This window comes from Tachysurus fulvidraco, chromosome 19, assembly GCF_022655615.1.
Source record: "Tachysurus fulvidraco isolate hzauxx_2018 chromosome 19, HZAU_PFXX_2.0, whole genome shotgun sequence".
Lineage (NCBI taxonomy): Eukaryota > Metazoa > Chordata > Actinopteri > Siluriformes > Bagridae > Tachysurus > Tachysurus fulvidraco.
This window is the reverse complement of record NC_062536.1, coordinates 6,122,630-6,147,250: the sequence shown is the minus strand read 5'-3', so window position 1 is coordinate 6,147,250 and position 24,621 is coordinate 6,122,630. Positions and strand designations below refer to the sequence as shown.

At 38.8% G+C, this 24,621-nt stretch overlaps 1 protein-coding gene across 2 annotated transcripts in view; it reads left to right on the top strand.

Annotated features, from left to right (window-relative positions):
• The first annotated feature begins 6,100 nt into the window (after positions 1-6,100).
• syn3 (synapsin III) overlaps positions 6,101-24,621 on the top strand; it is an 89,918-nt gene continuing 71,397 nt past the window's right edge. The window contains exons 1-2 of one of the 2 annotated variants that reach the window (XM_027153897.2): positions 6,101-6,331; positions 20,535-20,972. In XM_027153897.2, coding sequence (XP_027009698.1) covers positions 20,569-20,972 — 404 coding nt within the window. In that variant the 5' untranslated portion in view covers positions 6,101-6,331; positions 20,535-20,568. The remainder of the gene's footprint in view (positions 6,332-20,534; positions 20,973-24,621) is intronic. The other variant, XM_027153896.2, reaches the window with a different exon arrangement.

The window sequence follows — 24,621 nt, the reverse complement described above, 5'->3', positions numbered from 1 at the left end:
GAGTTTTAGTATTCCAAGTATTCTAGTGCATACAAGGAATTTGTATTAGAGTCATAAGCTTCCAGTACACAGAGACAACAAGATGATAATACGAAAAAAAAAAATAATGTACAGAAATTAAAAAATAAATTGAAAAATGATTCAATTGTATGTACAGTTGTGCTATAGATGGTGGAATGGAATAGAATAGTATAGCAGAGCCGTACTAGAATGTAGAATGTAACAAATGTAAAGTTATATGTTGTTTTTGTGTAATGGTGGGAACATTTAACTGTTCATGAGGTAGATTGCCTGGGGGGAAAAACTGTTCTTGTGCCTCGTTGTGCTGGTATTTGGGGCTCTGTAGCACCGGCCGGGTGATAAAAGTTCAAAAAGTGGATGATTTGAATGTGAGGGATCCAGAGTGATTTTCTGAGCCTTTTTCCTTACTCTGGATATATACAGTTCTTGAAAGGTGGCCAGGTGAACGCCAATAATCCTTTCGGCAGTCCGAATCGTTCTTTGTTGTCTTCTGATGTCTGATTTTGTAGCTGAGCAAACCAGACAGTTACTGTATTGATGTGTACAGAACAGACTCGATGACGACTGGGTAGAACTGTTTCTGGGTAGAACTGTGTGTGTGTGTGTGTGTGTGTGTGTGTGTGTATGTGTGTGCTGTTACTTTAAGTAACACATAAATTTTTAACAGGAATAAGCTGAGAATTACTGAGGATAATTTAGACCTTATGAGCAAATAAATATTTCTTGGTGGTGCGAAAACCTTCTTGGAACGTATTTATTATTCTTCTTCTTCTTCTTCTTCTTCTTCTTCTTCTTATTATTATTATTATTAATAATAATAATAATAATTACTGAACAGCCGATATGGTGTTAACAATCACCATTGAACTGTCACTTTTCTGTGTTTCGCACTATTTTGCACCACTTTAAAATCATGCATCCATGCACCACTCAATCATGCATCATTGCACTTCTGTATGTCCATCCATATTTATTCTGTTTATTGTGTGTGTGTATGTGTGTATATATATATATATATATATATATATATATATATATATATATATATATATATATATATATATATATATATATATATATATATATATATATATATATATATATATATATATAGAGAGAGAGAGAGAGAGAGAGAGAGAGAGAGAGATGTATATATTCGTAATGACATTCCTTTTGTACAACTATATCTGTCATACCACTTCATACTGTACCATACTTGTATAAAAAAACACACTATATATACCCTTATTCAGTTATATGTACATATTACTACACCTTCTGTATAACCCCATACCCTTATTTATTACCCTGCCACTTGTAAATAAGCCATCTATGCACTTCTGGTTAGATGCTAACTGCATTTCATTGGCTCTGTACATGTACCTTGCACAATGACAATAAAATCTAATCTAATAATAATAATAATAATAATAATAATAATAATAATAATAATAATAATAATAATAATAATAATAAAGTCTTGTTATTGTTAGTAAAACTCCTGTATAAGTGCACAGTAACATCCATGCTATCCATGTTAAGACTCTATATCAACATGGTTGTATATGGGTACAAGACAAAAAAGGGTTCAAAATCTTCAAATAAATCTGAAGATTAATACCAGTTACAATTTTGTCTTTTTTTCGAAAATTTTTTCGAAAAATTACATTAGAATGTGTCCCATTTACGTATTTTCAGACCAAAAATAATGTTTTCATAAATGCCATTCACTGAGCCATAACAGAGAAAGTGGAGCTAAATGAACCAGTTGAGTTTAATCATGTTGTGTGGAAAAAAGTTGTAATTACAGTATTTAAACTACATTAAACTAAGTAAAGTTAACAAACTTAATCAAAGTAAGTTAAGATTTCAGTGGAGATTACAGATTTAACCTATAGGGGGCATTGTGCCTTAGAGGTTAACACATTTGTTTCACTCTCTCCAGGGCTGTGTGTGTGTGTGTGTGTGTGTGTGTGTGTGTGTGTGTGTGTGTGTGTGTGTGTGTGTGTGTGTGTGTGTGTGTGTGTGTGTGTGTGTGTGTGTTAGGTAAAAGTTTCATGAGTTCTACATGGCTGTGTTATCACTAGGGTTGCAAAATTCAGGGAATTTTCAAGGCTGCAAACTTTCCATGGGAATTAACGGGAATATATGGAAATAAACTGGAAATTTTAAGAAAATGCAGAGTTGCCTATAACAAGGAACTTAAATGTGCTTAAATTGCAGCTTAATTTTGTTTAAAACAACAAGATTTAATGCAATTTAAGTTGAATTTGTACCCTGCGTTCCTCGGTCACTTGCACACAGCACACAGCTTACTGGAGAGCCATTGAGGCCAAACCCCCTGCATGTACTTGCATTCTTCCATAACATGCACAGTAACACTTTATTTTAGGGTCATTTAACTAGTTTCGTATTAGCATGAATATTAATAGAATATTGGCTATTTATTAGTACTTATCAAGCACATATTAATGCCTTATTCTGCATTACCTTATTCTACATTCTTAATTGTACCCAGTACCTAAACTTAATAACTACCTTACTAATTAGAATAGATTACAGCAATCATATTTAAATATGTTTATTACAATTATTAAGTTTATTATGTTTATTACAAGCATAATAATGTTTATTATGCTTTTGTGTTACTCAGTGAAAGAATCAATTAAAGTTCTACTTACAATTAAATCAGTCAAGACGTCATTTTTAAAATGTGTACTGTATAACCTTGCATGCTTATGACCAAACAACATGTTTACTTATGTTTGTATATGATATAGTTTATATACATTTCCCTATATTTCCAAATAATTCCCATAAATTCTTATAAATTCCCGTAAATTTCCATAAATTCCCATAAAGTTTCCAATTTGGAATATTTCCAAAATTCACCAGATTAAGTTCCTGTGGAAAGTTTCCGGAAATTTACAACTTTGCAACACTATTTAGCACTCATTAGTGTAAAAGCTTTCAATTTTATAAAAAAAAGGTCATTGTATTTTAAGATATTTTGATAAACTTAATCTTTGATGTAAATCTTTCATTAAATTTCTATTTCCTGTTATCCTGTTAGAAAATATTTAAGAACAGATTTGCTGTATTACAATCTATTATTTAGCTTTTATTTTAATTATTATTATTATTTAACTCAGACATGAGCATCTTCTCCAGAAATGTGCATGTGGTTCATACTGAAGCTGTTCCATGACTCAGTTTATTCAAATTAGTTTTGAATAAATCACAAAATCACTAATTAAAAATGAAAAAAAATTAGGAAGATATTTTAAAAAGTTGAACCGCTCTAGGCATTGAAATTCGTCCAGCACGAGACTTAATCCATGCTCAGGAAATTGGCCTGCTATAATTGATATCCAGCTGTGCAATGTTGGCTGCGGTTATTAATAATGCAGTAAGTGTGTTTTCACTACAGGCAAAGGGTGGGTCTCTCTATTATCTCCCTCAAGTCAGCAGAGAAAGCTGTGGCAGTATCATTTAATAGTCTTGAAAATGAGCCAGTAATCTGAAACATGTTCATACACTTTTTCTGTTCTTAAAATGAGGCAACTAGCTCATTGAATTCCATAGTAATAATAATAATAAAATAGATGTATGCACAGGTAAGGCTACCTGCAAGGCATTTCTGCCAGACACACCTCCGCCGGTGCTGGGTAGGCAGATGCAGGGTCGTCAGCTGGGAGCCACCCATCATTGATGTTTCGTCTCTATTAATCCCAGAACATCTCTAGGTGGTGGAGCATCTAAGTATTCTATAGTAATAATAATAATAATAATAATAATAATAATAATAATAATAATAATAATAATAATAATATCTTATAGATATAGATAGATAGATAGATAGATAGATAGATAGATAGATAGATAGATAGATAGATAGATAGATAGATAGATAGATAGATAGATAGATAGATAGATACTGTATTGGTCACAGAGGAAATTCAAGCATCCAGTTGCAAACATACAGAGAAATAGGATTTCAAAGTAAACACAGTAACATAATAAAAAATTAAATATTCATTATGAATAAAATTATGAACAGATTGGTAGATGTGTAGCAGTTTTTTTAAGATGTTGAAGGATGCAAGTTTTTTAAGGAAGTATAGATGGCTCTGTCCTTTATTCAGGAGAGTGTCCATGTTCGTGGTCCATTCCAGCCGGTCATCCAGCTGCAGAAAATCTTTGACTAAATCTTTGAAAGACTTTACAAGCCTAGAGGAGATCAGCAAAGTCCCAGCTTTATTGCAGTCAAACAGAAAATCTTCAAAGATAATCTTTTCAGAAAATGTCCTCAGCAGATTCAGCAGATTCAGTCAGCAAAACGATCCAAAACCTTCAGGCGTGGTGCAGTCAAGTGCTCAAAAGTCTCAGTCAGGCTCTCTCTATTTATGCTCAGGCTCCTAAGGGCGCCTCCTTTTCATAATTTGCATGCTCTAGCCGATTTCCCACTATTTTTCAAGTTTAAGATTTAGTCTCCTCCTATCTATTTTACAAAGCTTGTCCCCATTCCCATTATTACCAGCTTTCTGGTCAGAGACTTCATTGCTTCTTCACAACCTGACACCCTGGTTCAAGGACAGTTTGCATACTGTCCATACCGTTCCACTGAGGATGCCATTGCACACCTCCATCACACAGACCTTAGTTATTTGGACATAAGGAAAAGGAATTATGTTAAAATTCGTATTGTAGACTACATTTCAACACCACAATTCAACACAATAATTCCCTCCATACTCACCTCTAAGTTGGAGATCCTGAGACTTAATTGAACCATTTGTTGATGGATCTCCAACTTCCTAACAGACCACAAACAGTAAGGGTGGGCAAACATGTCTCATCCTCTCTCATTCTCAGCACTGGTGGCTCCCAGGGTTGTGTTCTGAACCCCCTGCTGTGATCACTGTACACATACAACTGCATGGCCATTTATAACTCCACCACCATCATCAAACTTGATGACACAGTTGTAGCAGGCCTGCTCTCCAACAACAATGAGAGAGCCTACCTAGAGGAAATGAAAACCTGAACTTTGTGTTATTTGTGTTAACATCCTGAACATCAGCAAGACAAATGTGTTGATAGTTGACTTCAGCACAAAGCAGGAGAGGATCTGTCATGGTCCTGTCACCAACATTGTGGTGAAAAAGGCCTGATAGCATCTCTACCATCTCAGACGTTTAAGGGACATTAAACTGCCCTCTTAGGTGCTAAAGACTTTCTACACCAGCACTATTGAAAGCATCCTGACAGGAAGCATCACAGCCTGGCGTGGGAACAACACCAGACAGAACAGACGAGCTCTCTTGAGGGTGGTGTGATACCATTCAACTGAGCATACCATTCTCGCCGAGCTCCCTGACCTGGAGTCTTTATACAGCAAGCTTTGCTGGACCAAGGCCAGTAAGATAGTGAAGGATCTCAGCCTGCAGTTTAATATTTATATATGTCTATATACTGTTTCCTTTATGTCCATACTCACGCACATCACTGTATCACACCACCGCTACATGTGTATGTGCCGTGTATAATCGTGTATGTGACAATAAAAGTTTGTATTTTTACAAAATATTATTAATTAAAGCATGCGAATTAAAGTATAGTATATTAGTAATGTAGAAATGTTGTGATCAAAACCTAAATGTATTATTATTATTATTATTATTATTATTATTATTATTATTATTATTATTAATCATTTGTATTGTTAGTAATAATAATAATTGCAATATTCTTCTTCTCATTTATTATTATTATTATTATTCATATTAATATTGTTATTTCTGATATTATTACCATTATTTTGTATTAAAATTATTGTTATAATAATAATAACAACAATAATAACAACAATAATAATAATTATTGTTGTTATTATTGTTGTTATTATTATTATTATTATTATTATCCTTGTGCATTTTGGTTATTAAAGCATTATTAACACCGAACGCACGTGCGTCTATTAAACCTGTATCCCAGCCTATTTATTCCTATTCATGCCGTTCCTGCGACTACGCTTATGAACAATTAATGAGCCTCGTCACGTGACAACGCCTTTCACTACCGGTCCCATATAGCGCTCTTCAGCAAAAGCGGAGTTGATGCGACACAAGGCGCTCTCGTTCCCGGCATGCACTGGGGAGCTGTATTGTACTGAGGAAGCTTTGGCACGGGGAAATCGAGTAGGTGCTGTGGCGCGAGCGCAGGGAATCTCCTCATTCTGATCCTCATCCCAGAAAATTATCTAAAAAAAAAAGGAAAAGGGACAAAAAAACAGACCGGACGCATTAAGGTAAACTGAAAAAATCCCAAAACTGAAATATTAAAATGATGAATGCTTTTTTTTTAATGAATGCATCATAGCGTATTTAACCAGATGGACGTGTTTCCGCAGCATGCAGGAGAAATGAAGAGAAAAAGATGCATCTTAATGCATGTAAACCGCTCCCAGTTTTTCCCAGGAGCCATTTGCAGACAATATTCAGAGCAGTATGTCAATGTAATGCATGCAATGTTTTTTTTTATTTCTCTTTCTCTGCGTAATATGCGGTGTTGTTTGATGCATGATGAGCATCACTGATTCCAGATGTCACTCCTGTGTGCAAATAATCAATGGAGGGATTTCCCCGCCCTCCCTGCACTGCCGGCTTCTCATGCAAGAGTCATGATATTCATTTATTGTGTATACACTGATGAGGAATTATTGTGCGCGTGCTTGTTGATCATTTTGTTTCCGCACGCGCGCAGCCATACTGTAGATGTGATTCTGCATCTCCTTTATTCTAGTATTGGGCCAAAAAAAAAAAAGCCCATCATCACTTACTATTTACTCTCATTTCAACCGTATATATGTTTATATTTTTTCTTTGTTAAAAGACGTTGCATTGGATTGATAGATTACAAAATTACAGAAGTGTCACAGGCTGCTGAATGAGGTGAGGATGAGAATCTGCAGACTGCAGCCCGTGTGCAGATCTATAGTATAGATCTTATTTAGATTTTACTGAAATCAATAGTGAGGTATAGCATATTGACCACTGAGTCACTGGCATTATTATTAGAGCTGACAGTAATGTGATTTACTACCATGTACCTGTATGTGTTATTGTTCATTCATCTGCAGTAACTGGTCAGGATCTGGAGGCAGTCCCAGGAACACAGAGCATGAAGTGGGAATACACTCCAGTCTATGATACGCACATGCACACACACATGCACACACACACACACACACACACACACACACACACACACACACACACACACACACACACACACACACACACACACATCTGGTGCAATTGATCAACCTAGTGCAATTGATCAATTGGCGGGAGGAAACCATAGAATATTGGAGCACACAATTGTATAGAATGTCTTTGTATGTATAATGAGTTCCCTTCATTCAAACAAAGAGGCTAAACTCTGTTCCAGCATGACGATGCCCCTGTACCCAATGCCCCTGAGCTCCATGAGGACATGGTGTATTAATGTTGGAGTGGAAGAACTGGAGTGTCCTGCACAGAGCCCTGACTCTGACTCAACCCCACTGAACACCTTTGGGATGAACTGGAACACCGACTGAACCCCAGACCTCCTCACTCTTACACCATCAGTGCCTGATCTCACTAATGCTCCTGTAGCTGAATGATCACTAATCCCCACAGACACACTCCAACATCAGTGTCTGATCTCACTAATGCTCCTGTAGCTGAATGATCACTAATCCCCACAGACACACTCCAACATCAGTGTCTGATCTCACTAATGCTCCTGTAGCTGAATGATCACTAATCCCCACAGACACACTCCAACATCAGTGTCTGATCTCACTAATGCTCCTGTAGCTGAATGATCACTAATCCCCACAGACACACTCCAACATCAGTGTCTGATCTCACTAATGCTCCTGTAGCTGAATGATCACTAATCCCCACAGACACACTCCAACATCAGTGTCTGATCTCACTAATGTTCCTGTAGCTGAATGATCACTAATCCCCACAGACACACTCCTACATCAATGTCTGATCTCACTAATGCTCCTGTAGCTGAATGAACACTAATCCCCACAGACACACTCCTACATCAATGTCTGATCTCACTAATGCTCCTGTAGCTGAATGAACACTAATCCCCACAGACACGCTATGACATCTAGTGGAAAGACTTCACAGAAGAGTAGAGCTCTTGAGATGTTCAACAGGCACAAATGGGTGCGACGGTTTGGTGACTACAAACATTTAGCCATAAAGTTTATCATTCTGTGGATCTTGTTCATGTTCATTAGGTCCAAACTGAGGAAATCTAATCTGGAGTTTCTGGAGTAAATAAACAAACGCATGTACTTCCAACTTTGTGGCAACAGTTTGTGGAAGAATCACACTTGTATGGCTTTGACAGTCAGTTGTCCACATGCTTCTGGCTGTATAACAAAGAAGTATTCATTTACAAGAAGTAGGATGTTTCCAAAATGCATGAAAAATGAAAGGAGCATCTCAGAGCTACATCTAGCCTGGCCAACTGTCTGAGGTGGAGCATATGACTGTGCTGCCTGCAGGAGGCAGAGAAAGAAAAAAAGGATTGAGATGCTTTTTTAAACATATGCTCGAGCTCCAAAAAAGAAGCAGATGCAACAATTTTAGGCTCACTGGCTTCTAAGAAGTTTTTAGGCTAATTAAATGAATTGAAAAACGTTTCTCTCAGCCAAGTGATGATAAAGGTCCATAATGATTTGATTCAGATTGTTATGGGAAGGAACTAGCTGTGTAAAGATACACAAAAATCAAATACGGTTGTGTTTTGATTTCATACTGTACAGAAAAACTAATCACTGGTGGAATGTGTGTCAGGTTTCAACGTTTGGTTGATTGAAACGTTAAATGTTATAAAAGTACAATAATGGAAACTTTCTAATGAACTTAAAATGACAAAATTTATTCATTTATATTCATGGGATGGGACAATAGACACCGCACACACACACACACGTACTGTATACATACTGTAATTTTTCATGAGAGGCAAAACCCAGAGGAAGGCAATACAGACACAATCTGACGATGTAAATCCATGGAGCTGTGAGGTAGCAACACTAAATCTGTACCACACTGAAAGCTTGTCCTTTCCCAAGGGGGAGTCATTTTTACTATGACTAATAAGTATGGAGTATAAGTATAAGTATAAGTATAACACATGTGGATCTGATGAATGGAAACTGCAATGAGTGTGTTTCATATCCTGCAGCACAGAAATTATGAGCTAAAAATAAACAAATGCAGTTAAAAATCCCAAAAATGCTTCAAGGTTTAGACGATTCATGTGTTTGATTTTTTCTTTGTACATGTATAGTACTTTGTAATACACTAAAGTGTTTTCCATTCAACTGAGACATTACTGTAGCATCATTAAATGTAGCCTTGACCTTGTCTTTAGGTCTTCAATGTGAGTCAGTAACTTTAAGTAAACCTAATTAATACAGTACAAAGGATCATGGAAATAAATAATTTTATTTAATATTATTGATAATATTGCAGCAAACACAGTGCAAGTGCAGTATTTTAGGATCAAAGATTATTGTGGCTTACAATCTCAAAAGATTCCTTTAGCACACACACACACACACACACACACACACCACATCTGTGCTTGATGAACATCTCACTCAAGATTTATCCCCCTGTCTTTTTAATTGGTGAAGTCTTTCTACTAGGTTCTACTAGGAGTGTGTCTGTGGGGATTAGTGATCATTCAGCTACAGGAGCATTAGTGAGATCAGACACTGATGTTGGAGTGTGTCTGTGGGGATTAGTGATCATTCAGCTACAGGAGCATTAGTGAGATCAGACACTGATGTTGGAGTGTGTCTGTGGGGATTAGTGATCATTCAGCTACAGGAGCATTAGTGAGATCAGACACTGATGTTGGAGTGTGTCTGTGGGGATTAGTGATCATTCAGCTACAGGAGCATTAGTGAGATCAGACACTGATGTTGGAGTGCATCTGTGGGGATTAGTGATCATTCAGCTACAGGAGCATTAGTGAGATCAGACACTGATGTAGGAGTGTGTCTGTGGGGATTAGTGATCATTCAGCTACAGGAGCATTAGTGAGATCAGACACTGATGTTGGAGTGTGTCTGTGGGGATTAGTGATCATTCAGCTACAGGAGCATTAGTGAGATCAGACACCGATGTTGGAGTGTGTCTGTGGGGATTAGTGATCATTCAGCTACAGGAGCATTAGTGAGATCAGACACTGATGTTGGAGTGTCTCTGTGGGGATTAGTGATCATTCAGCTACAGGAGCATTAGTGAGATCAGACACTGATGTTGGACTGTCTGTGGGGATTAGTGTTCATTCAGCTACAGGAGCATTAGTGAGATCAGACACTGATGTTGGAGTGTGTCTGTGGGGATTAGTGATCATTCAGCTACAGGAGCATTAGTGAGATCAGACACTGATGTTGGAGTGTGTCTGTGGGGATTAGTGATCATTCAGCTACAGGAGCGTTAGTGAGATCAGACACTGATGTTGGAGTGCATCTGTGGGGATTAGTGATCATTCAGCTACAGGAGCATTAGTGAGATCAGACACTGATGTAGGAGTGTGTCTGTGGGGATTAGTGATCATTCAGCTACAAGAACATTAGTGAGATCAGACACTGATGTTGGACTGTCTGTGGGGATTAGTGTTCATTCAGCTACAGGAGCATTAGTGAGATCAGACACTGATGTTGGAGTGTGTCTGTGGGGATTAGTGATCATTCAGCTACAGGAGCGTTAGTGAGATCAGACACTGATGTTGGAGTGCATCTGTGGGGATTAGTGATCATTCAGCTACAGGAGCATTAGTGAGATCAGACACTGATGTAGGAGTGTGTCTGTGGGGATTAGTGATCATTCAGCTACAAGAACATTAGTGAGATCAGACACTGATGGTGTAGGAGTGAGGAGGTCTGGGGTTCAGTCTGTGTTCCAGTTCATCCCAAAGGTGTTCAGTGGGGTTGAGTCAGAGTCAGGGCTCTGTGCAGGACACTCGAGTTCTTCCACTCCAACATTAACACACCATGTCTTCAGGGAGCTCAGGGGCTTAGTGTACAGTGGCATTGTCGTGCTGGAACAGTGTCTGACGCAGCTGTATTTCACCCTGTTAATAAAAAGCTGTCATGTAGACGTTGAAACTTTTGCAGTGTGATACTAAACCTGAGACTTGTGTCCTTTATGCGCGTTTGTGATCACAAATCCTACACTTTTGTGTACTTCCAGCTTTGTAGCAGCAGTTTGTAGAAGAAACAGATATGGATGTGATGATCAGGTGCTCACAAAGTTCTCGTTTCATAACCACAAAGCTTGTCAGCAGCAGCTGAAAGGAAGGAATGACTCAATGCGTGTAGTGACTGATATCAATTCAAGTACGTTAGTGATGCATTGTTCACAAACAAAATGTGTTTACTATGAGTCTGACAGGACACACACTGTACAGAGTGTCATATGCGTGGGGGAGTTGTGTTGCTGCCTGTTCTGAGGCTTTCCAGCTCTATACTATTTTCGTCGATCACACACAGATCACACTTTAAGACCAAATCGCTCGACGTTTGTGGTTATTTATGTTCAGTGTATGTCCTTTTGTTCAGTGCATCGCTCATATAATTTTATTATTAAGGTTGATTTGTGTAACGTGTGTGTTGGATGAAAGACTTAGAGTCCAAATGCTTATTGTGATGCTTCAGATGTCTGGATAAGACTCATATGTCGTAAAAATGGCGTTGGTTCAGTGGTGTTGTCTTGTAGCATTTAATTCTAACTAAAGCAGCATTACCTCTTAAGTGTAAGCCGCTGTTCTGTACCTGTTAATTCTCTTGATATTATGGCACTGTCTGAGAATCTTTTCTGAGAATACGACTTCCATTTGAAAGCATGCAGATGAATGACTGTGTGTGAAAGCTCACACTTTCACTCTGTTCAGCACATACACACACACACTTCGGAGAAGCAGTCAGCGGGAGCTAATCTCTACAATGCTTAAAAAAACTCTAAAAGGCTTCAACAGTGTTATGCAACTTCCTGAAATGTTTACATTCAAGAAAGAACATAATCTGGAAATGGTTAGTTATTCAAGAACTATCTAGACTTTGAGACACAGTTCCAGATTACATGCTCTGTTGCGGATATCATGTTACAGTATGACACGTTATACTGCGCCGAGTATTAATGTTGTGTAGCAGTACAACATATCTATACACGATCTTCAATACAAAATTCATTAACAAACAAAAATTTGTGTTCAGTGTTTTGCTTATGATATCGAGCGTATGCTATCTTGTTTGGTGTTGTTCAGCCACATCCTGGATTTCCTGGTACGTCCTGGTTTTCCTGATACATCCTGGTTTTTCTGGTACGTCCTGGTTTTCCTGATATGTCCTGGCTTTCCTGATACGTCCTGGTTTTCCTGATACAGTACGTCCTGGTTTCCCTGATACATCCTGGTTTTCCTGATACATCCTGGTTTTCCTGATACATCCTGGCTTTCCTGATACGTCCTGGTTTTCCTGATACGTCCTGGTTTTCCTGATACATCCTGGTTTTCCTGATACAGTACGTCCTGGTTTTCCTTATACAGTACATCCTGGTTTTCCTGGTACATCCTGGTTTTCCTGATACAGTACGTCCTGGTTTTCCTGGTTCATTTTATGATTATGTTTCTGTTGCTAAGTATCTATTCATAACATTCTAACACCACATCGGTTCACACTGCACATGTTTATCACCACACTGTGGAGTTAACACTGGAAAAGTCATCCCTGCCTATTTTACTTGAATTTTTCAGTTCTTATCTCATTGATGTCAGCATAATACATATTACTGTGTCCTCTTGTGTGTAGGTTGGTTACACTGAAAAAACCACTGAAACGCTTCGGTCATGTTGCACCGAATCCAGAAAATGGAGTTATGAACTCCACTTACACATCCCAGCAAAAATAGCTCAATTATTCAAAGGTATCTTGGATATTAATGTACTTATGCAGAAGCTAGCAAAAGGAGAGGTGATAAATTCACTGTTTAGAATAATAGGATTACGTCTCATATCGGTATGTGGCGTCTTACCGTGGAATCTCCACATGAAATATTGCATATGACAATCATTTGCTCAGATTGAGTGCAATAAATAAAACATTAGTGAATCTTTCTGTTATCGTTTGTCATAAACAGGTCACTGTACCAGAATGAAAAAAAAATTATCTTTTATTTCCGGAGAAAACAACAAGAGATGGTTGTAATGATGGCTGGGTGATTGTCTGTATTACTGTGCAATACTCACACAGTGTAGCCATGTGGCTACAAAACTCAACTTAATGTACAGTAAACGAGTCCAGCATCTGCATCTCATTTAGCCGAGCATGTAAAACCTTTATAAAGGTAATCAGGCAGCATCATAACGTCTGTGTTGCAATTCACAAAATGCTTTGCTTCAGTGAATGAAATAAAAAAAATAGACCTGCAAGCCAAAAGAAAGACCCGCCTTAATTAGTACCTGTAATACAGCCATAATACAACATTTACTGTCAAATTAAGTCACATATTCATTAACAGTAACTATTTTATCATAGTAAGGATCATATTGGATCTGGAGCCAATTCTAGGAACACAGGAGAACTAAATCCAGATGGGATGCCAGTTCTTTACAGCGCATATCACATTGAACATACTCATCCCATTTACCTGCATGTGTCTTTGGATAGTAGAGAGGAAACCCGTTTGAAGACAAAGAGAACATACGAAATTCCCAAACGGACTTGGGGTCTCAGGATCAAACTAGAAACCTGTCAGAAATGCTACCTGCTTTTCCACCAGGTGTTTGCCCAGGGCAGTCACCAAATTCCAGGGGTTTTGTTACCACGACGTAAAGCGGGCGTGTTTCTGGAGGTCTTGGAAAAATGCCCTCTTTAAAAAAAAAAAAAACAGCATACCTACGATGGATAATGAAGGACAAAACAGTCATACAGGTAGATTTTATATTTTATATCTATTATGCTTTATTATCTTACAGATAAACTCTTTTCGAAAACAAATACACAAACAAAAACTACGGTTAAGGGTTAGGGTTAGGGTTAGATTATGAAATAGGCCACGCCTGCCCGGTGACGCAATATCTGTTATGCTGTTCTGAAATCCCTGGAAATAAGTGCATCCCGTTTTCCCTGGATGAAATGAATTCCTTCTTTCATTTTTATTTTTCAAATGTGGAGCCGTTTTTTTGAGAAAAGCGTTTTATCGAGATTCCAATTGCAGTACAATTCGATTCATTAAGCTCAGACTGTAAAGTGGCTCGTCAGTGGTGGCAGCTTATAGTGTGTCTGTGTAATCTGTAATGTAGCATTTCCATACAGCTCAAGCCATATTCTCCTAGACTAGGTGTCCCAGGTGTTACTGCATTTAACACTTCAATCATGGCTGTAAGTTGATCCCACGGTTCAGTGGTGAATTTTTGCCCTTTGTTAGAGTAGCATCCCATTCAGAAAAAGAATCGTAAATCATGTACTGTGTTCCATGGACAGCCTCCAGACCCAATAGAACCCTGACCAGAAGATGTTGGCACAACATGTATTATACTGAAACCACCTTGTTTTTGTTAACATTTTTGTGTCACAGAAATGATTTAAACCATGGAGGATATGCAAACGGGAAGAGGAGTAAAATGTTGGCTGGCTTGTGGAGAGAGTTTTTGTGTGTTTGTGGCTTAGAACAAGCCAAGAATGAGCCAGTTCTCTAGCTGTGGACTGGAAGGCGATCATCAGCCAAGTGTGTGTAGCCTGCTGACAGAGAAATTTGGTTACTGTATGGTGACGCCAACTGTTCATTTCTTGTGCCAGCCCAGACAGATATGCAATCAACCATAGATGCTTGGTGAGATTATCCTCCAGCTGTTGTAGCATGAACTTAAACAGGGTGTTTTTATAGTAATGACTATCTAGCACCGTTCTGAGGTGATTGACAACGGGTGCCAAATGGCAGGAATCAGAAAGTGAAAGTGACGTGACATACGGCTAAGTCCGGTGACCCATACTCAGAATTTGTTCTCTGTATTTAACCCATCCAAAGTGCACACACACCGTGAACACACACCCGGAGCAGTGGGCAGCCATTTATGCTGCTGCGCCCGGGGAGCAGTTGGGGGGTTTGGTGACTTGCTCAAGGGCACTGCCCACAGGATCAACAATAAATACCGAAAGGATCCACCATTTTGTGTCCACCACTGTGTCCATTTTGTACTTAAGGACATGGAATTCCAACGTGGAATTGAATCTAATACAGCTTTTTATTTATGAACCAGATAAATGCTTTTTATAAATTCTCCTCAAAATAAATTGTTAATCTAATCATTTTCAGCACTTTAACGAAGCACAATGTGTACAATACGCAACTTACTCAAAGTGTGTTGAGTTACACTCACTCTACATCATTCAGTCCAGTCAATACAGGCTTGTTTAAATTAAAAAACAAGTTTAGTATAAAGAAATCATAATATATAATACGTTTCTCAAATCTTACTGACCACATAGTGCTTTTTTTTTTACAGTGCAGTAACAGAGTATCTGATAGCTACTTTATCTGCGTTAAAAATTGAGCGATGCATCAGATAACAGCCTGATGTAAGACTTTCATAGATTCTTGTGCATGTGTTACATACTGTAGATACCCTTTAAATGTGGTGTTATTCTTCTCTCGCTCTGTAATGACCAGCAGTGGCAGAGCGTAAGCCTGACACCTATCCACGACTCTTACTCAGCATGTTAGTGCTCTTTTCTCTGCGCTCACTAAAGAGCAAAGGAAGCTGCCAAGTAATCCTGCGCAAAGCCTGGTTATCTTTACACTAGCTTTAACTCAGCTGATGACTGTTTTAATAACCCCCTTTCACAAATGGCAGCATGAGAGACTGAGATTCTCCTTCTTCTTTCTCCTTCCTAATTGTTGGTATCGCTTTGGCACCTCATACTGTGCTTTGGGAGTGCTCATTGTAGCTGTCAGGCATGCTTTTGTGCCTCTCTTTTACGCTACTCAAACCAAGGCTCATTTTTCTATAGCTTAAGCAGAATGTGAGGAGGAGAAGAATGAGATACGCTTTGAAAATTTATAAATACAGTACGTACAGTGTATGACGGATGTATTGTATGTTCAGGGTACACAAGGATGTTGTTGTTGTTGATTGCAGGAGTCCGAAATGTTCTGCTGAGGATCTCACATCACCAGGGCTGTCAAGTGTGACGCATTGAGTGTGACAGTCACTCATTCCGGTCTTTTCTCGCGCTCTCCCGCCACACATTGTATTTCTCACGCAGAAAAACTTACTATTTATCATATACTGTATATAATATGCCACAGCGCCCAAAATGTATCAGTCCACACCGCTGTGTCTATGGAACCAGGCAGGAATCAAGCGCGTCTCCCCTGGAGCTCTTACATTTACATCATTTACATTTATGGCATTTAGCAGACACCCTTATCCAGAGTGACTTACAACTGAGGGTTAAGGGCCTTGCTCAGGGGCCCAGCAGTGGCAGCTTTGTGGACCTGGGGTTCGAACCCATGACCTTCCGATCAGTAGCCCAACACCTTAACCACTGAGCCTGACACTTATCAGCCAATCAGAAAATAGCACTATTGTATCTGGGTAAGATTCAACGCAACAACCAATGAAAAAAAAAGCAAATCCTGGAATTATTGAGCATCATCCTCGTTCACCCACAGAGCATCACTTTGAGCACAGAGTAAGTCATGATCTCTTGTTTTAATGTTACAACAAATTCACAACTTGTTGGACACAAATAGGCCAGTGGTTCACAAACTGAGGGCCCCGAGATGGTGCCGGGGGGCCTCGGCTTTATGACATTTTATAAAATAATGAATTTATCATAAATTAAATCTCAGAAAAATAAGGCTACTAACCACCAGCACTACATTGTATAATTTAATATGTTTTGTTTAATTCAAATATTTAAAATAGGTCACTATTGCCTGAGAGCCATGCATTACAGACAGGAACGTTCACTTGGTTCTTCTGTAAAAATGAACCACATTTGAAGTCGTGTATCTGCTTATTTACTTCACGGCATATTTTAAGACAGTACTTATTAAACCTTATGTGATGATGGGATATTTTTTGTCAGAATTGTTTTGTCCATAGTGTTATGCGACTGCAGACATTTTCTGTGATAAATCAGTTTAATTCCCAGTATAAAGTGATTCAACAGTGGGGAAGACAGAGAGCAGGATTGTACTGTATCATCTTTCCACTCTGGTTGTGTACGCGATCACAAACACAGCATGCTGTATCTATTTTTTCCTCTTATCCTCGCCTTGAGAGGTGAGAGGAGGTGTAGTGTATTCAGTGTAGGAGTGGTTTACTAAACAGCGAGGTTAAATCTCTTTTGGTATTACTGTATCTTCTCAGGTTGTCCATCCATCCATTCATTCATGTAAGATTTAGCACCGTATTTCAGGTAGGAGTAGTTGAAGGTCTGTAGGATTGTGATGGAACTGACTTTGGAGATTTTTCTTCATTAGGTTTATTTCTGTTTGTCCTACAGATGATGTTCATGTTCAGGCCCATGTTCTGGCTTTATAAGATTTTTTCATTGGTTTATCCATTTGTTTATCCATCCATCAAGGATTCTCATAAGCTCCCACAACATATTAAGAAGTGGTTGAATCTCCCTATGTGTAGGAGTTTGATCTGATATGAATGATATGAATGATTATCTGAACTACCTCGGGTCACGGGGAGCCTGTGCCTATCTCAGGCGTCATCGGGCATCGAGGCAGGATACACCCTGGACGGAGTGCCAACCCATCGCAGGGCACACACACACTCTCATTCACTCACGCAATCATATAAAAATATATAAACAAGCTTAAAACGTATTTCCAGAATTTGGATATTTCTTTAAAGCTGCTTTGTGGCAATATGTATTGTTAAGAGCTCTATAAAAAATAAAACGGAATTGAACTGAATTGAATTGAAGTGAGTTGGGGGGGGGGGCACCGTGGCTTAGTGGTTAGCACATTTACCTCACACCTTCAGGGTCGGGGTTTGATTCCTGCCTCCGCCTTGTATGTGTGGAGTTTGCATGTTCTCCCCGTGCCTCGGGGGTTTCCTCCGGGTACTCCGGTTTCCTCCCCCGGTCCAAAGACATGCATGGTAGGTTGATTGGCATCTCTGGAAAATTGTTCGTAGTGTGTGATTGTGTGAGTAAATGAGAGTGTGTGTGTGCCCTGTGATGGGTTGGCACTCCGTCCATTGATGCCCGATGACGCCTGAGATACTGTAGGCACAGGCTCCCCGTGACCCGAGAAGTTCGGATAAACGGTAGAAAATGAATGAATGAATTGAATTGAAGTGAGTTACTGTAACCAGAAGGTGAAATGTTTACATTTTATATTTGATCCAAACAGGCTCAAAGTCACAGCAAGGTCGACTGTCAGAAATCTGTATATCTTTCATAAGAGTTATCTACAGTATGTTTAAAGTACAACTTAAGGCCTAGCTGTTTAAACAAAAGGCTACCAGATTATTTTCGAAAAAATATTTTCAGTTTTATTCTTGTAAGTCGGTTAAAAACGCTGTTGTTATACACCGCTACTGAGGAAATGTTCAACTCTATCGTATACGAGTCCATTTGGCTTCGTCGGTGACATGACATGAAATGAAAGTGCCACTCAGACTAAACATAAAGCCTCGCTTTTCATCAGCCATTATACAAACCAGCACTGCATCACTTAGCACCTTGTCTCATGTCTTCCTGTCAAATCTTTATCTTTCACCTCCAGTTCCCTGCAGCTCCCCAGTTCTTTCTTTCTTTCTTCTTCAGCCTTATTCACGGCACCATAACACTCTATTCACCTCGTGTTTTATCTAACCAGAGCAGAACAGAGCCGTTTTTTTTCCTCTCTCTGCTCTGTGTTTTGTAAAGACTCACTGAAAACAGGATTTCAGGAACCTCAGTGTTTCTGCTGCAGCTCCTCATTCTGTCTAAAAGATGTAAATCTAATGATCCATGCAGTTCTTTCTCCTAAATGACTGCTTATGTAACTGCTGTCTTTACTGAAGTTTTTAATGTACGTGCCGTCTTAACTTCGCTGCCTTAAAGTGCAGATTCTCAGCCGCAGTATTCTGAGATTTATGTTTAATGGTGACAAAGTGATGGGGCTACAATGTCTTTTAAGTTTCAGGTGGAATTTAATGGCCTTTTTTTTGTACACGTATAGACCAAACGTCATATATCAGATATGTCGTGAATAATCGGGTGTCAAATTTAGGAAAGAAAGAATAATGAGGTGACAGGTAAAGTCAGTAGCCAATCAGAGGAGTGGGAGGGTTCTCACTCATACTATAATAAACCAAACAAAGTCCACTGTGCTGCCGTAAAAAGTTAAACAAGGTTTAAGGAACTTTTCGCACTGCACTACTATTACTACTAGTATTTAGTAGCAGGGTTAGCGCTGCTTTTTCCCGGGGTTATGAAACTTTGCTGTGATAAACGTGTACAGTGTGAAAAGATGTGGTGTTAGAATGTTACCACTAGATGCTTAGCAACAGAAAGACAATTAGAATCGATGCATCTGTGTCTCATAATCAGGTGAAAACCAAGATGTAGCAACACTGAACATCGTGGACGTGTGTGCCGTAGCAAGGGGGAAATTACTGACATTTAAACAATTACCGGTCACTGAACGCCTGGTCGAATACATAACTAAATTACTAAGACAAAAAAAATGCTGTGAAAGAGAACGATACCTTCTCGAGTACTGTACAGCAGACCTGTACTTTCTTCACAACTTTGAGCAGACACATGCTGTATTTATCCAATCAGGGTTGTTGACGGTGCAAATATGCAAAAGAAGATTGTTTAGGAGTAAGGAACGTCAGATTACGAGCCAGGATTAATTGTTAATCCAGTGTAAAGTAGGAACCGTGTGAAACAACAAGCAGCATAAAGGCAGGATTGCGTTTATCGGCGTTTACGTTTATCATGCAGGGAACTAGTTCATGTGTGAAAAGCCAAGTGTGTGCTTGGTGTTTCTCTATAGATTGGGGCTTAATCAATAAAAACAATAACGGTTTGATTTTAATAATACTGAGTGGACAAGATATACTGGCTACAGGTAATTACATCCGCCTGGTCTCAGATGGACTCCCTGTAGGCTTCCAAGTCAGATTCTGTCATATTAAAGTGGGTTAGTATATCAGTGGTGTGTCATTGCTGCTTTGGCAATCCTATCCTATTGAGTGCTGTAGTGTGTAGGATGTGGTTTGGTTGGTGTAGGTAACCACGGCTTCTGTAAATCGGACACCACAAATAGCTTCTGTAACCTTTTGGTTTTAATCAGAGGTAGTAAAAGACATTCGGAAATTTATTTTTAAGTGAAATTTGATTCATTTCATAAAGAGATATATTCTACTGTTAGAGCTTACGTTTGTTTTATTTTTTCTCCCAGCCCATTCTCTTTATTGCCGATCAACAGCACCACCATGAACTACTTGCGCCGGCGTCTGTCTGACAGCAGCTTTGTAGCCAACCTGCCCAATGGCTACATGATGGACTTGCAGAGGCCCCCTGGCTCTAGCGGTTCCAGCAGCTCTACCAGCTCCCCGGCTTCCCCGGCCACGGAGAGGCGTCAGCAGCCTCCTGCGGCGGCAGCAGCACCTGCAGCAGCAGCAGCACCATGTCCGCCTCCTCAACCCGCCTCCACAGGCACGTTTCTCAGCTCTTTCTCCAGCGTGGTGAAGACAGCTCAGATTGCCAGTGCTGTGCAGGCCAAAGCTGCTGCTCATGCGGACACAGCAGCTGCAGCAGCGGCTGGCACCGCTCCGGCCAAGCCTGTAGTCCGCAAGCCCAAAGTGCTGTTAGTCATCGACGACGCACACACAGACTGGTAAGAGATATTTCAGCACAGTTATGATATAATCCAGCTCAGATTTGCACTTCCTCTGGAAAATGATTCATATATTTTATCGCATTGGAAAGAAGGAACGAGAAAGAAATTTAAAGCACTCTGAATAGGATTTAAAAGCTTTGATTTACTGAAATATGACTTGTTCTTTACTCGACACCTGTATGGTTCTATAGAGAAACAGCAGACTTGTGTACAGAAATAAACAAACAAACAAACAAACAAATAACTAAATAAAGTCACAGAATGAATCGAACTTTATTCTCAAAGTAATTGTTAGGAAGAAAACATTTTATTTTAGGCAGCTCCTAACAGACCATTAGCCTCAGTAGAGATTTACAACCCGCTGCTAATGTTCCGTCTGTTAATGAGCCATGCTGTTTGCAGCAGTTTGGATTGAAGCAGAGATTTACTTTAAAAAAATAAAAAAGAAAGAAAGAAAAAAGAAAAAACAGAGTTTTGGATTAGCATAACAACACAAAAAACACAAGCTGCTGAAAGGCGAATGCGACACTCCTCCATGCTGTGTAGCTTCCTGTTATCATTTATTAGTAGTGACTTGCTAATCAAGATATCTTGAGAGTAATTCGCTGTTCTGTTTCTTTGTAGAAGAAAAATAAGGAAATATATCATTATGAAGCGTCATTTTTATTGCTAATGTCATGCTTGTAATCAGAACTGTTAAGACTTTAAAAAAAATGTAAGCAAATTATCTGATAGAAGGAAAAGGACATTTTAAGTTTAATTTGTAATGACTGAAAATGTCTAGAAATATGTTAAGTGAGTAGAAGTGTAATGTTCGATATTTGGTATTTTTACTTGCCAACAGTCAAAAACATCTAAGATCAGTTCTTAATGTCTAAAGACGCAGCATAAACCTTTTAGTACCAGAGTGACGACACTATTCTTATCATTATATTTTATTGTAATGTTTCAGACTGACAGAAACTCACTGACGCACTTCAAATAATGATATTTATGATATTAATGAGTAATAATTTCACTGCTACAGAATATAACGAATAATCTTCCCAAGAGGTGTTAATCGAATGAATAATAATAATAATAATAATGATAATAATAATTATTATTATCATTATTATTATTATAATCATTATTATACAAGCAAAAAATTATCATTAATAATATGATTATTATTATTATTATTATCATTATTATTATCATTATTATTATCATTATTATTATCATTATTGATAATAATAATGATAATAATAATGATAATAATAATTATCATTATTATTATCATTATTATTATCATTATTATTATTATTATTCATTCGATTTTTTTTGCTTTTGGGGTAAAGAGTTCATCTTTATACTCTGTCACTTGCTGTTTTTACATAGTTTAAGATAAACTTTAATATAAAGTAGATATATTACTAGATTCAGTGCAAATTTCTGCGAGTAAGATGTAGTGGCTGTATCAGTACTGAGTTGTGCTGGAGTATTGATGCTTGTGAGCAGCACTAGCTGCAGTGAATCCCTTTGACAGCAGGGTGGGGCAATAGTCCAACTTGACAAGGTCTGTATTTGAGTCCAACATATCTAGCACTCTGCACCAGATGGAGCCAGATATAAAGATAATAAAATCCAGTCCTGGAAAAGAACTCAATGTCAAGAATGAAGATTTATCTACAGTAACATTGTGAAAGCACTAAACAACACTAGTTCTACCCCAGCATTTAATCTCAGAACTGCCACTTAATATTACAGTACAGAAGGCGTCCTCTTAGGGGGAAATAATTTATAGGCCCTAGCATTTTTTATGTTTTAGTTTAATGTCGTAATAGTGAAAGATATCCGTCACACACTTCAGACCTGTGAAAGTTCTGGATTTGGGCTGTAACAGTCCCATAAAACACAGCCACATCGCTCGAGTTACATTGATGCAGTTATGATTGTCAAGCCATCAATATTTTGTAGCACTTATCCTACACAGTGTCACTAGGAGCCTGGAGTCTGTCCCAGGGGGCTCGGACCACATCTAGGACAGGATGCCAGTCTATCTCACACACCCATTCACAGCCATTCATACACTACAGGTAAATTAGAGATACCGATTAGCCTACAGGTCATGTCTTTGGTAGAAAGTAAATGGAGTATCAGGTGGAAACACCTGATGCAGAGGGAGAACATGTGGAAGTGGAAGCGCAGGGGTTAATGAGTTTTATTACCTATCGGAAGGTTGTGGGTTTGAATCACAGGACCACTGAACTGACACTATTGTATCCTTTAGCAAGGCCTCAACTACTTAGCTTTGGATAAAGATGCCAAATGTAAATTTGTCTATAAGCTCATATGTGTTGGGGGATGTGGTAGTTTAGTGACTAAGGCCACGTTCACACTGCAGGTAAAAGTGGCCCAGATCTGATTTTTTTTTGGGGTCAAGTGACCAGGTCAGGCTTCTTCAGGAGTAGTGTGAACACTCAAATCTGGCCCGGATCTGATTTTTTTTCAAATCAGATTTAGACCACTTCCATATGTGGTCCTGAATCAGACGCAAATCGGATTTTTTCCGATGTGGCCGCATTGTGAACACCCGAGGCGGATTTGATGCGACTTTTACGTCAATCTACATCGACATTCGTCTCAATTATGCGCCGGCGAAAACGTGACACAAACGTAGTCCTAACCCCTCAAAAGGCCAAAATAGATCATTTTGCTCTCATTCTCTTCATTCTTCTCGTCCTCTGCACCCGCTCATTAATGATACGGCTGCCATTACACAAACATTTGGAAAGAAAAGCTTCCTCCATAACCTCGGCAACTTTTTGTGGGTCAGTTCGAAACAGCAAACGGTTCACACTGGTATCTGATATAGGCCACATTTTAAAAGGTAATGTGAACAGCCAAACAAAAAAAAAAATCATATCTGAGCAAAATATCCGAATTGAGCATTAAGACTTGCAGTGTGAACATGGCCTAAGGTGTTGGACAACTATCGGAAGGTTGTGAGTTTGAATCCCAGGTCCACCAACCCTTAGTTGTATTAAATGAGATACAATGTAAGTCACTGTAACAAAGAGGGTATCAAACCCCCAGCCTCCGGTGCAAGGCAAACGGGCTCATCACTAAAACACACCTCCTGCCCCACACCTCCCAGCCAACAATGCTTTCTTACTTCAGTTCTGTTTCTGTAACTAGTTGCCTAATTTGAACCACCACATCCCTGGAACAGTCAGTTACTAAGGATGAATGAATGAACACTCACAATGCATTGCAAAAGTCTCGTCATTTGTCCGAGCATCATATCTGACCGCTTGCACACACACAATAGTATCTACTTTGCCATATAAACTGTTTGCTTAGAAAAACATGTGGATGTACTGTCCACTTTATTAGGAACACCTGTACAACTGAAAATTCATGTAGTTGCTAACCAAGCTAGCCGAGCATGTGGCAGCAGAGAAATGCATATAAACATGCAGATAAAGATCACGAGCTTTGGGTCATGAACATCAGAACGAAGAAAAAGTTCATTTGGTGCAACCTTAAGGTAAAATGTAAATACACTGTATAGAGTTGCACAGCAGTGTGTTTTCTCAGTTGATATGGTTTTGTCTGGTCGGTTTTGACATGATGTCTTTATCCTTTGCTTTTTCAATGTAGT